Genomic DNA, 13233 nt, shown 5'->3' on the forward strand with positions numbered 1-13233 from the left:
GAAACCAAGATAAATCCTATGATACTGGATTGAAATCAGACATACTGGGATGCCTGGGCGGCTCAGGGTTGGGCACCTGCCTTCAACTCAGGTCGTGATTCCAGGATCCGGGATCAAGTCCCACATCGGGCTCCCTGCAAGGAGCCTGCTTCTTCCTCTGCCTATGTCTCTGCCTCTCTCTCTGAGTCTGTGTCTCTTATGAATAAATAAGTCTTTAAGAAAAAAGAATTCAGATATATCAGTGTAAATTTACAGTCCTTAATAAGAAATAGAAATACTGTGTGTACATGTGTGTGCAGCTATATGTACATTAAGGAATCCAACCATAGGGTGAAATAGGCAAAGCATAAAGTAAGTCTGGAATATCTTCTGTTCCAGAAAGTGAGGAAATACTTAAAAAGTGATGGACGATACATCAATAGAACCAAATGTGATGCTTATATCTGTAAGCTAAGCAACAGCAAATTTTAGATGCACTTCTTGTCTTTCTTTAAAAAAAAAAAAAAAATTATTTATTTATTTATTTATTTATTTATTTATTTATTTATTTATTTGAATAAAAGAGGGCTTGCAGGGTGAGTGGCAGAGGGAGAAGGAGTCCCAAGCAGACTCCATACTGAGTGCAGAGCCCAATGTGGGGCAGTCATGACCCTGAGATCAAACCAAGAGTTCGATGCTTAACTAACTGTTCCACCCAGGTGCCACAGATGCCCTTTTCTTTCTAAGAATGTTGTAAGGGAAAGGAAAGGAAGAAAGGTCAAGGATATTGTTATCTACAAGTTTTCATAGTTTTCAAAACAAGAGATACTTTTTTTCAATTATTTATTTTGTAATTTTATCTACTTTATACTTGATTTTTATGAAACTGAAGGGCGTGGTAAAAGCTAACTTTAACAAAGAGAGACATTCCTTCTCTCAACTGAAAAAAAAATCTTTCGATGTATACCTTATGCATTTAAAGATTATTTTATGGGATCCATGATTAATATTAATGCCTAGGGTAGAAACATGTTCAAAATATTCCAAGTTATCAATTTGTTATACATTTAATTTAGCCTTTAGTAACTAAACAGTTTATTTCTTTATATTCTCAAAATCTGACAAAATAATGAAGACACAGATATTTTCAAATATTACATACCTATTAGATCAATGTCAAATCAGTTTTATCAGAAGAACTAAATATAATATTATATGCTATAAAAATAAGCTGTCATAAGCCAGAGAGATACATATCATTCCTAGAGCAGAAGAAGTATATTGATATAAAGTTAACCAGTTTAATCTTATACATAGAAAGACCTTACTTGTAACAGGGTCACATCTATATAGAGTAAAATATGTGACCTGTAGAATTCAATCTTAATTACATGAAATCTTCTCAATCAGCTATAACATACAAAATACATTATATTCTTTCATTCAATAACAAAAGTACAAACAAGTTTATATTGCATTTAGATTAAGTCATACATGAGATGGGAATTAGGTTTTAGAGGAAGTATTTAACACATAACAGAAAGTAATATCTTTATAGGTACATATATAACTTCTATTAATGCCATGGAAGCAAGAACAGAAAATATATAAATATATGAATGCATGCAGCCATTCTGGAAAATCTCTCATTGAGGTCATCACAATTTATTTCCTTCCAAATCTATTAAACTTTTCTAGCCCTACTCCAATTTATTGGCAGTGTTTGACATCGTTGACCTCCTCCTCTTCTTTAAAACCCCTTTTTAGCTAAGGCAGTACAGACTTTCTTATCTCAGCTTACCTATGATTCATTGACTTCTCTCTATACCCTTACTTCTTGACCCTCTCACTGCCCTAGGCTTTTTTTTTTTTTTCAGACCTCCAAATTTTTGCCTTAACACACACTGTTTCAGAATCATACTTGAGCATGGCCTTAATTATTGCCATTATGATGGTTTTAAATCTTGCCATGTATTTCGAATGCCTGCAGAAACTGCTCACCAGGGAGCCCAGTAATATTTCAGGGTGCTCTAAACTAAATTCAGAATCTTCTCTGTGAGATTCTTTTTTTTCATTTTTACTAGCCTGTTTTTAATTGGTGTAACACCAATATATTGAATTTTCAGTGTAGATATTATGAAGTCATTATTATGTCTCCTCCTCTTTTATTGCTTATCTCAAATATGACACAAAGTTAATCTTTCCTTTTGTATTGGACTTTGTGGTTACTCTGGCCAGATCCCCTTTATGAGGCACAACTCTGCCCTCAGTGCCAGTGATAATATCACCTAACTTGTGTCCCAGCTATCCCTTCCCTAGATCACATTTGGCGAATAGGAGGTGCCTCCCTGAGAGTTTATGTGCCTTGTTCCTCATACCTCCACAACTTCCCCTACTCTCATCCTGTGGGTGAGCCCAATGGCAATGAATAATAAAAGCAGAGTGTAAAAATGCTGTCTTTTTCCTCAAAGTATGACTAACTCTGCAGCAAAGTCATGTTCCAGAGCTTCTTGGGAGTTAAAGATGAAGCAAGACTCCAGCTGAGACTACATTTTTGATTTGCTCCTTCCTCTGCCCTATCCTTTTCCCTTTCTTTTGAGGACGCTCTTTAAATAAACCATGCACACATGAATTCCAGTCTCTAGCTCTACTTTCAGGAAAACTTAACTTATGACACAGTTCTCCAAAATATTTCTCAGTTCATCTCTTTCTCTATATAGTACTCACTTCATGCCTGGATTAACTCTAACATCTTCCTAGACCATTAACTAGTTTTTTTCTGTGCCCATTTTCTGTACATTTTCTTTAGTATATGTGCTGCCAAAGTGAGCACTCTGTACATTTTCTAAAGTGATTCCAGTTTTCAGAGTTATCTTTGTGAATTATGATAAGCAGTCTATTGTACTTGTTAATACATTATTTCTACAGAGTTGCTTGAGTTTGAATTGTATTTCTACTACCTCTTATTAACTTGGGTGAATGTCTTAATTTCCTCCATTTCTCCATTTTCAACTCTGTAAGAAAAGGGGGGGGGATTAAGGATTTCCTTACCTTTTAGGACAAAATGGATTAGTATATTCAAAGTGCTTACAACAGGGCCTGACACATACATCAAAATGGATGTCAACTAGCATTAGGACTATTATTATTATTATTGTTGTTCACTGAATTGTGCTACTCCCCTCTTAGAATCTACATGAGCTTCTAACTATGCACATCATTTCAAATTCAAATTTCTCTAGTGGTTTTCAAAATCTGTCATAACCATTTTTTCCTACTTTTACAGCTTAATTTCCCAGTATTTCCAGTACAAATGACTCCACTTTAGGCCAGTATCTCAAAATTTTCACAAATTCTTTACTTCTCTATTTTTCCATATTATTCTCACTATCTAAAATACCTCACTTGTTCTTTTCCACTAGGCTGACCCCAAACACAATTTCTCTGAAAAACTGCTCACTTCCATATTTGATTATATCTTGCATTTGGAATCAAAGCTGCTTATTTCCATTGCAGTTATAATGTAATATATGATAACTATTATAATTTCTTTAATTGTCCTATGGGTTATTTCCTCCTCAAGATTATTGCAAACTTCATGTGGAAAACTATCATGTTTTATAATCCCTTTGCATCACCAAAAAGGAATAGACCAAGGCATATATGTTTGGTATACATTTGTTTTATGCAAGGAAATATGCTTCATGTACTGCTAAAAATCAGTAGTAGGCATAAGGACGACATTAAAATGATATCTAAATGATGGGAGAAAAAATGAAATGAAAGTTTTTTAGCTTCTTTTATCTCCCCATCTTCCAGTTTTATTGAGATATTGTTGATATATAACATGTATTTAAGGTGTAAAAATATGATGATTTGATACACATACATATTGCAAAATGATTGCCACAATATATACAAATTATTTTATCCTGTTGATGAATTGATTAATCGTTCCATAATGACTACCTTTGTTTCTTGCCAACTTTATGCCCTAAAGTCTATCTTGTCTGATAAAACTATAACTATACTTGCTCTCTTTTTGTTTCTGTTTGCTTGGGATACTTTTTACCATGTCTTCATTTTTGAGACTATGTATGCTCTTAAAGCTGAAGTGAATCTTTTGTAGGCAGCATATAGTTGGGTCTCATTTTTTAATCCATTCTATAGCACTATACCTTTTGATTGGACAATTTAATCGAATTATATTTAGAATAATTATTGATAGGTGAGGATTTACAATGCTATCTGATTGTTTTCTGGCTGTTGTGCAGTCCTTTGTTTCTTTCCTTAAAAAAAAAAAAAAAATATATATATATATATATATATATATATATATATATATATATATATATTTATTCGAGAGAGAAAGCTAGAGACAGAGGCAGAGAAACCAGATGAGCAGAGGGGAGGGGTAGAGCAAGGAAAAAGCAGACTCCTCATTCAGCAGGGACCCTGATATGGGACTTGATCCTAGGACCCTGGGGTCATGACCTGAGCTGAAGGCAGATGTTTAACCAACTGAGCCACCCAGGCACCCCCTAGTTTCTTTCTTCCTCTTTAGCTATTGCTATCTTTCTTTGTGAATTAATAATTTTCCAAAATGTTATGCTTTCCCTTTTTTTCTTTTGCATATGTAGTTTAGGTTTTTGTGCTTTGGTTACCATGAAGCTTACATAAAACAGCTTATAAATATAACAGTCTATTCTAAACTAGTAACAGCTTAATTTCAATCACATACAAAAACAACATTTTACTCCCTGCATATTTTGTTTTGATGTCACAATTTACCTTGTTTTATACTGTACATCCATTAACTAATGATTATAGCACTAATTATTTTTTAAGTTTTGTCTTTATTTTGTCTTCCAGTCTCTAAATTAAATGACATTACACTTTTAAATTGTTCTGAATTTGACTGTATACTTAGCTTTACTAGTATGTTTTATACTTTCAAGGTTTCATGTCACTAATTAAAGTCCATTCATTTCAGCTTGAAGAACTCCTTGTAGCATTTCGTCTAAGGCAGGTCTACTGGTGATGTATCTTTTTTAGCTAATTATCCTGTGGCCTTGCATTATTGTCTGTGCATTCAAGGAAGTAGGTGGCTCTTCCAATCTTTACAGAATGGCTTTGATAGCCATTTACAAATGGCTTTACCAGTCCACCCATTCAGAGATTCTGGATGGATCATCTGGTGGTATCCACATACAGGCTTCGTGCTAAAATCCTTGGGTGATGAGGTCAGCAGGTGGGCCTCGGTACTTTAGTATACAAAGGACTAGCCTAATGCCTCAGTCTCTAGGGGTAGGTCTGGATCTTGGGATCACTGGGGTGGGCCTGGCACTGAGTCTGAATGACTGGCTTGGACCTGGACCTGCATAGGCAGACATGGGTACTGGGTCTACAGGATCTAATCAGGGACCAGGGACCACTGGGTTGGTATCTGGGTCCATAAGGCCTGATTTATTTTAGGATAGTTCAGGAGCCTGGTTTTGTGGGAGCCAAACTGAAAGCTAGGGATATTGTGTCTGCTGGATGCTAGAGCAAGCATGGAGCTTGCAGCCTCTAGAGTCAACCTGTAACCTGGGACCATGGGAGCTAACCAGAAGGTTCTCTCTGCTGGGGCAGGTCTGGTGTTGGGACAAGTAGAGAGTCTGGATCTGTGGGAGAATCTAGGTCCTCAGGGGCCAGCATGACAGTGGGGTGAGCCAGGCAGGGATCATGGATACATGGGAGCTGGCTTGGTGCTTTGGTGGGCAAAAGCCTGAATCTCTGGTAGCTAGCTGGGCTGGGCCCAGCCAGGAGTCTAAGTTCACAAGAACCTGCCGGTAGCCTAGGTTCTAGGCAAGTGATTCAGAGCCAGAGTCATTAGGAGCTTGAACCATGGGAGGAGGCTGACACTGAGATGTGCTGGAAGCCTGAGTCCATGGGAGCCTGCTGGGAGCCTGGCACCATGGGCAATGCCTAGGGTTGTGGGTATTACTTGAGGCAACTGAAACCAGCAGGCAGTAGAAACATTTTTTTTTTTTTTATCTTGAAGTTGGTTCAAAGCTTTATTAACTACCAAGCTGATTGAGAGATTCAGGTGGGTGTTGTACTTAATAAAATAGAAGAAATGAGTTATTCTTCTGTCGTTACAGAAAATCTATGTAAATAAACTTCCCATCAGTACAGAGACAATACTACTTGCCTACTTCTGAGTATTAATCTAAATTACTTATGAAAGTAATTTCTTTTTACTACATTTAATATTTTTTAAATGTTTCTAAATGCATCATTTCAATTGCCACTTTTAGCTTCAATTATTTTATGATACTAGTGCTTAGTAAAAAAAAAACACTAAAATCATATATGTAATATATAACAAATATAATATTGAAAAAATAAAATATAAACTCTTGATAAATATATTATTGAAATAACTAAATCTGTCATCAAGCATAGACAAAATTGAAAACAGAATCTGATGTTAAATGAAATTTCCAGGGTTTTGGTCTATAGAGCATGATACTTTCTGTCTTCATCAGATATCATTTTATTTTTTGTTTAAGTCTTTATTCAATCATGAATTACTGCATGCTCATTCTAAAGAGTTCAAAGAATATATGTCTGGACATTAAAAAAAATGCTAACCCCTTCTTTATCTTGTCTACTCCCACTCCCCACGAAAAGGCTTTATTGACTATATGTTGTATATCCTTCCACACTGTTACTATGCACAAAAAATTATAAATTATATTATTTCCAACTCAGAGGTTGTTAGCTATTTAATATTTTCTCATTTATTTCCATCTAATGCACTTACTCCTAATAATGGCTTTCATAGGCTAAATGATATTTCATTATATACCTGTACATGGTAACAAAGTAGCCCCTGAATATACTTTAATTCTAGGATTGATAATTTGGCTGTCCAGTTATTAATATTGATCTTGTTAGTCTAATTTTTAGCAGCTAATATCCAGGATTACAGGCAGACTACCTAGAAAGAGATTCTCTATATTTAGTACTCATGGATTTATATTCAGTTTTTTGTTTCACTTGTCACTAATCAATTGTTCTGGGCCATTTATGAAAAGTTTATATTTATTTTAGAATTTCTCTGAAAACTTATAGCACAGATGAATTCAGAATTTTGATTATTTCCCATGCCAAAAAATCTATTAGTGTATCATCTTAAGTATTATTAGTTTTTTAAAGCTAACTTACTTAAAAATATGCTTAACAATAAACTATTGTATCTATATAAACATGGGATTTCATAAATACATTGATAGTTGTGACTTATATCAGGCCAAAAACATATATACAATATAACCAGAACAAAAACAAAGGGTTTTGTGGAGAGCCCTTTCACAATCATAATTTATCACCTTAAGTAGGGAGTGCCTTGAAAGTTTTGAATGATGAGATAATAATGTGGAGTTAAATATACATGACTTTATAAATGGATATTTAGTGAATACTTATAAGATTAGCTTTCAATGTCTTTCCTGAAGGAGCAGTAGATCTTAATGTCAGCTATTTCTTTTTTCATTATTTGAAATTATTGTAATAGTCCCATGTTCAAGTGCTAATGATCATAACATCATATATATTTTGCCAAAGGCAATACTCATCTGTGCTACTCAAAATATAACAAAATAACTTCAAAATCCATTCCTTTGTTACTACTGCTAAAATGATTGTTTAAAGCAAAGAGCTAATCTTGCATTAATTACGATTTTACTGTGTAAAAGTGTACAGAAGGAGGTGCAATGTATCTGCAATCACTAAAAACAGCACTTGCCTTTTTCCAGTGCTCCATATTTTCCCACACATTTGTTAATGTATGTTTAGCTTATAATAATAACTCTATAAATTATTTATAAAATGGGTAATACTAAAGTTTTAAGTCATGGTATAAGGAAAATATAAATCCTTATTTGCATGAATTTAGCAGATAGCCTTAGGCTAAAAGTTTTCTTGTCACATTTAAGGAAAATATAGATAGTTGACAATAATTACTTGCTATAATATCTGCTAACTATATAAAATATTTAAATGTTCAGAGTAACATGTATAAAAATAGTAATTACTCATGTTTTACAATAATTGAAACCAAGAAGCTATTTTATTTCTTAGTTATCTAGATTATTATGAAATAACTTCCATAAATAAATTACTTAGAAAATAATGTTAACAATCTAGATAAAAAAGAGTAACAAAGAAAACAATGTAGAATATAATTAACATGGGAGAATTGCTCATTATATTGGTTAAAAATGCTTCAAATGAGAAATATTAAATTACTACAAACAAAAGGCAAAATAAAACTATATAAATTACACAAAACACTGCTCTTTTAAAAAAATTAATGAGCATCTGATGTGCTAATGTACTTTTGAGTTGGGTCCCTCTCTATACATACATATATATGCTATTAACCAATTTATAAGCTAATGAAGTAAATTTAGTTACATTCTCAAATTAAGAGTATTTCTTATAATAGAATTTTTATCTAGATGTTATTTAGATGATATTCAGCATAATTTGCATATTTGCTACACATATTACAACATTGAATATCTCAAAAATAATGACTATTTGTTTATGGCTTTCTTGCTAATACTAATGCAATGTTATAGAAATATTTGAAAATGTGTATGAATAGGATATTATTAGAATTGTTGCCTCAGTTAGCTGATAATATATTTTTTTAAAATACACAGTTTCACTCTTCTTTATTTTATTTTTATTTATTTATTTTATTTATGATAGTCACACAGAGAGAGAGAGAGGCAGAGACACAGGCAGAGGGAGAAGCAGTCTCCATGCACCGGGAGCCCGACGTGGGATTCGATCCCGGGTCTCCAGGATTGCGCCCTGGGCCAAAGGCAGGCGCCAAACCGCTGCGCTACCCAGGGATCCCAGTTAGCTGATAATATTGAACTCTACATGACCTACATTAGTTATTCAATGTTAAATGTTCCCTCCTATGCATTTCTAGTATATCAAATTCATTTTCACATTTTAATATCAGTATCATAGTAGAAATATAGCTTCATTCTTCAGGAATGTTTTTATTAGTCAGCACTTAGATGTATATATATTATCTAAGTAATAAAATTTATGTTAAACATAGGAAAGAAATGTATATTAAAATATTTTTTATATGTTGATAACTTACCCTTTCTATCAATTCATTAGCATAATAGTATTAAACAACATACATCAAGGTAGTTTAAGGCTATTTGCCTATATATTCAACTATTTAAAAATAAAATAATAAGCATCAAAATTAAATTAAAATTCTTTTCTGAATTACAATTTCAAAAATAAAAATATAGGGACTCCTGAGTGGCTCAGGGGTTGAACATCTGCTTTTGCCTCAGGTCGTGTGGACCTGAGGGCCACTGGAATGGAGGGGCCCTGGAATGGAGTCCCGCATCAGGTTCTCGGTGGGGAGCCTGTTTCTCCCTCTGCCTATGTCTCTGCCTCTCTTTCTGTGTCTCTCATGAATAAAAAAATAAAATCTTTTAAAAAATTTAAAAAAGGAAAACAAGTAAAAAACCAACATCAAATTTAATGAGTTTTCATAAGAAAACTGATAAGAAATTAATATGGCAAAATAATTGGATTTTAGTTTTTAAGTTACATTTAGCTTATGTAACTTAGAATTATCAATCATAAATATGTATGGAATGTTTAAAAGTGTATTAGCTCTCAAATACATTGTACCTTAAGAATAATACTAGTATGTTATACATTTTTTAATTAACAAATGCAAAATAGGGATGCCTGGGTGGCTCAGAGGTTGAGCATCTGTTTTTAGCTTAGGGCGTGATCCTGGGGTCTGGGTTCATTTCCACATTGGGCTCCTTGCAGGGAGCCTGCTTCTCCTTCTGCTTATGTCTCTGCCTCTCTTTCTGTGTCTCTCATGAATAAATAAATAAAATCTTTAAAAAATAAATAAATAAATGCAAAATAAAGATGTCAACATGAAATACTTTGAATTTCCTACATGAAACAAACAATATATACCCATGATAACCTGATTTATTTTAATTTTGGCAGAAAAGTATATCTCACTTCAAATCTTAAGTACAATCTCCTAAATTAAAATGGATTTCTACTTAGTGAGATTATGATTTACATAAAATAGACTATCAACCCTAGCCAGAGGAAGTTTTGTTTTTGAAGTATTTATATTTGCTTTATTTACCAAAAGAGATTACTTAAAATAGCATTATAACTCTCCCCTCAAAGGAAATAAAGGGTAAAAAAAAAAAAATAACTCAAGCTCTCTTAAAAATGTGTATTCTCAACTATTATACATAGATTTAGCCATGACTATTTGACAAAGCTTAGTAGAGTACATTTAAATTGTGATTTACAATTCTGCAAATTTTACCTGTATGCTTCATAGTTTTTGTAGGTTTTTTTTGTATTTAAATAATAGCACTATGAAAGATGACAAGTGTTAATAGATGAAATATCGAGTTATTCTTGATGTTCTTATTGGAAAATCTTACTTTCATTCACAGTAGTTTTTGGCTATCTAATCTCTGAGCCTGACAACATTTGAGAGCATAACAATCACTTAATGGATAAACACATGGAAACACACAATCACAATATTTTTACAATAAAATATCACACATATTATATGTATATTATATGATAAGATACCTGGAAATTTGTAACAAAATATCAAAGTCAAAATATTTACAATTACATTTGAACCCCTTACTTTCTTCCATGAATCAAAGGTTTGAAATCCTGAGTCCTTTTACAAAGGGATCAGCAAACTAGGGCCAATGGACCAAATCTGGCCTGGTTCCTATTGCAGAGCCTACAAGCTATGAACAGATTTTACATTTTTAAATGGTGGGAAAAACAAAGGATGGATATATTCCATGATATGTGAAAAGGACATGAAATTCAAATCCCGGTGCCCTTTAATAGAGTTTTATTGTATCAAAAAAAAAAAAAAAAAGGATTCCTAATTCTGTACTCATAGAATGTTTTGCATCCTACATACCAGACTATCCTTCTAACCATATGAATTCAATAAAGACAGGTTACTATACCTGTGTGCAGGTATCTTTCGGTTCCCAACAATCAAAATAACATCACAGAGTTGCTGTTGTTTCAAGTAACTTTCCATTTTTCTGAATGTTTGCTCAGCATGGTGAACAGCCTGATAGAATTCTTCAGAGCTACTGGAATCCATATCACTTTGAGGCGTCAATGAATGGCTAGTTGCTGTCAGCCTACAAATCACACACAAAAAAAGGTGGTGTTTATAAAGTGCTATAACTCGTCTAAAACAACACACAGAGTTTTACAATTTTAAAGGGAAAATCAATGCATGTCTCCTTATGTTAATCATTATTAATAGAAGTCAGAAAAATCTATTTTGGGTGACATAATTTGCTCTAAGAAGCAATAAATGAATTCTTAATTATCTTTTTCTCTAGCTTTACAATGATTTAAAAGGTAGGTTATCTATATTTATTAGGACATTAAGTTAAAAAAAAGCCTGAAAAAGTAATAGAAATAGTAAATTACTAACATGCTTATTTGAAAATTGATTACTAATAAAATGTTAATTTAATCCATTTGAAATTGAGGTAGATCACCTAATTATAGTATTCTAAATTACAATTCCTATGAGGTTATAGTAAATGTTCTTTTACAGAAGTAAGTGATTTTCATTATGAGAAATTGTGAAGCATGGTTTGTAAAAAAGACTGACAATAAATCTGAAAGTAAACTGTTGAGTTTCATAGTCTATACCCAGTTGTTTAAAAAATATATACAAAATGTAGTAGCTCAGTACTAACAAATATTTTAACCATATCTATGAGTGTATATGTGATAAACTTTAAAATTTTGAAAAATTCATGATACTTAAGTTTGGCAACTGGATCTATTAATATAAAAAACTGTTTCACAAAGAAGACTTTAAAATACCATACTCCATATTAAGGAGAAGACTCTCATATGCATGATAGGCCCAGAAAACCTGATCAAGTTTTCTGATGCTGTGCTAATTAAAGCTTATAACAACTTAAAAATGAAAATGAATTAGATATATAACAATAATGATGAAATAGTTTATTTCAAAACAGAAAGTATGGAGACTTCTGTTTCTAATTATAAGGCAATAACTTGTAACTGACTGAACCCCTCATTGAGAATGCCAGAAAAAAAATGGTGCCTATAAAATCAAAATAACTAAATGAATTTAAAAATAGCCATTAAGACAACCAGAACTTGAAGGACCAAGAATTTAGAATAAAGAAAAAGTCATGGAAGTCAGCTCAAAATTCTCCACTGCTTTTTCATTCCCTCTGACGGTATTTATTAATTATAAGCAGCACAGAGTGAAAATCTGAGAAACTCAGCACAATGCAGCAGCCAACAGTATCATGGGCCTTGGAGGAAAAGATGGATATTGGAAGTATAGGCTCCAAAGGTAGCAAGAAATTGAGAGATGAAAGAGGGACCATAAAGGAGGAAAGTTTGGGAAAGACTGTCATTGTGATTCACTTTTCCTCAGAGGTATTTGTGATTCCTAAGCACTGCTAGACAAGCAGAAAATGGCTTATTGGAGATTGAGAAGTTAAATAGAGTTTGAAAAATAAAAATTTGAATCCAAGGACCAGCAAGGATGAGAGACTCTGGTAAATACACAAGCTCTCAGCTAAACTCCCTAAAGGGCTTTATTCTAGGAGTCAAGGGAAATAGAAATAGACAAGAAGACAAGGTAATACAAGGAAGGAAACCTAGATTTGAATCAGTGAAGTCTCTGAGTGCATTAAGGTGATCTGCTAATCTAAATGTTGACAATCAGTCAAAATAAACCCCTTTAGAAAAGCCTCATAGAAACTCTGATTTCTGGTGCATGTATATGGTGCTTGACATTAAGAAGAAGAAGGCCTATAAATAAACTCTACCGAGAGGGAAAAACAGACAATAGAAACAGGCTCTGAGGTGCTACAGGTATATCTCTGAACAGAAGGATCACAGTTAGTTATAGATGTGAAAATAACCCTAATTAATGTATTTTAATATAGATTACAAGCTGGAGACTTTCAAGAACATTAAGTTATATGTAAAATCAAGTGGAAATATAATAATTTAAGCTAAGGTTTTGATAGAGGACTTGAACTTGCAGATTGGATGCAGGTGAAGAAAATATAAGCTGAAAAATAAATAGAAAATATTGAAACTAAAACATTGAGATAAAAAGATTAAAAAGGG

At 33.0% G+C, this 13233-nt stretch overlaps 1 protein-coding gene across 1 annotated transcript in view; it reads right to left on the reverse strand.

Annotated features, from left to right (window-relative positions):
- Positions 1–13233, reverse strand: part of KLHL1 (kelch like family member 1) — a 370435-nt gene that overhangs the window by 238433 nt on the left and 118769 nt on the right. The window contains exon 2 of the mRNA XM_038569718.1: positions 11055–11237. Within this exon, the coding sequence (XP_038425646.1) occupies positions 11055–11237 (183 nt within the window). The remainder of the gene's footprint in view (positions 1–11054; positions 11238–13233) is intronic.

The sequence above is a fragment of the Canis lupus genome, chromosome 22 (genome assembly GCF_011100685.1).
Source record: "Canis lupus familiaris isolate Mischka breed German Shepherd chromosome 22, alternate assembly UU_Cfam_GSD_1.0, whole genome shotgun sequence".
In the NCBI taxonomy this organism is placed as follows: domain Eukaryota; kingdom Metazoa; phylum Chordata; class Mammalia; order Carnivora; family Canidae; genus Canis; species Canis lupus.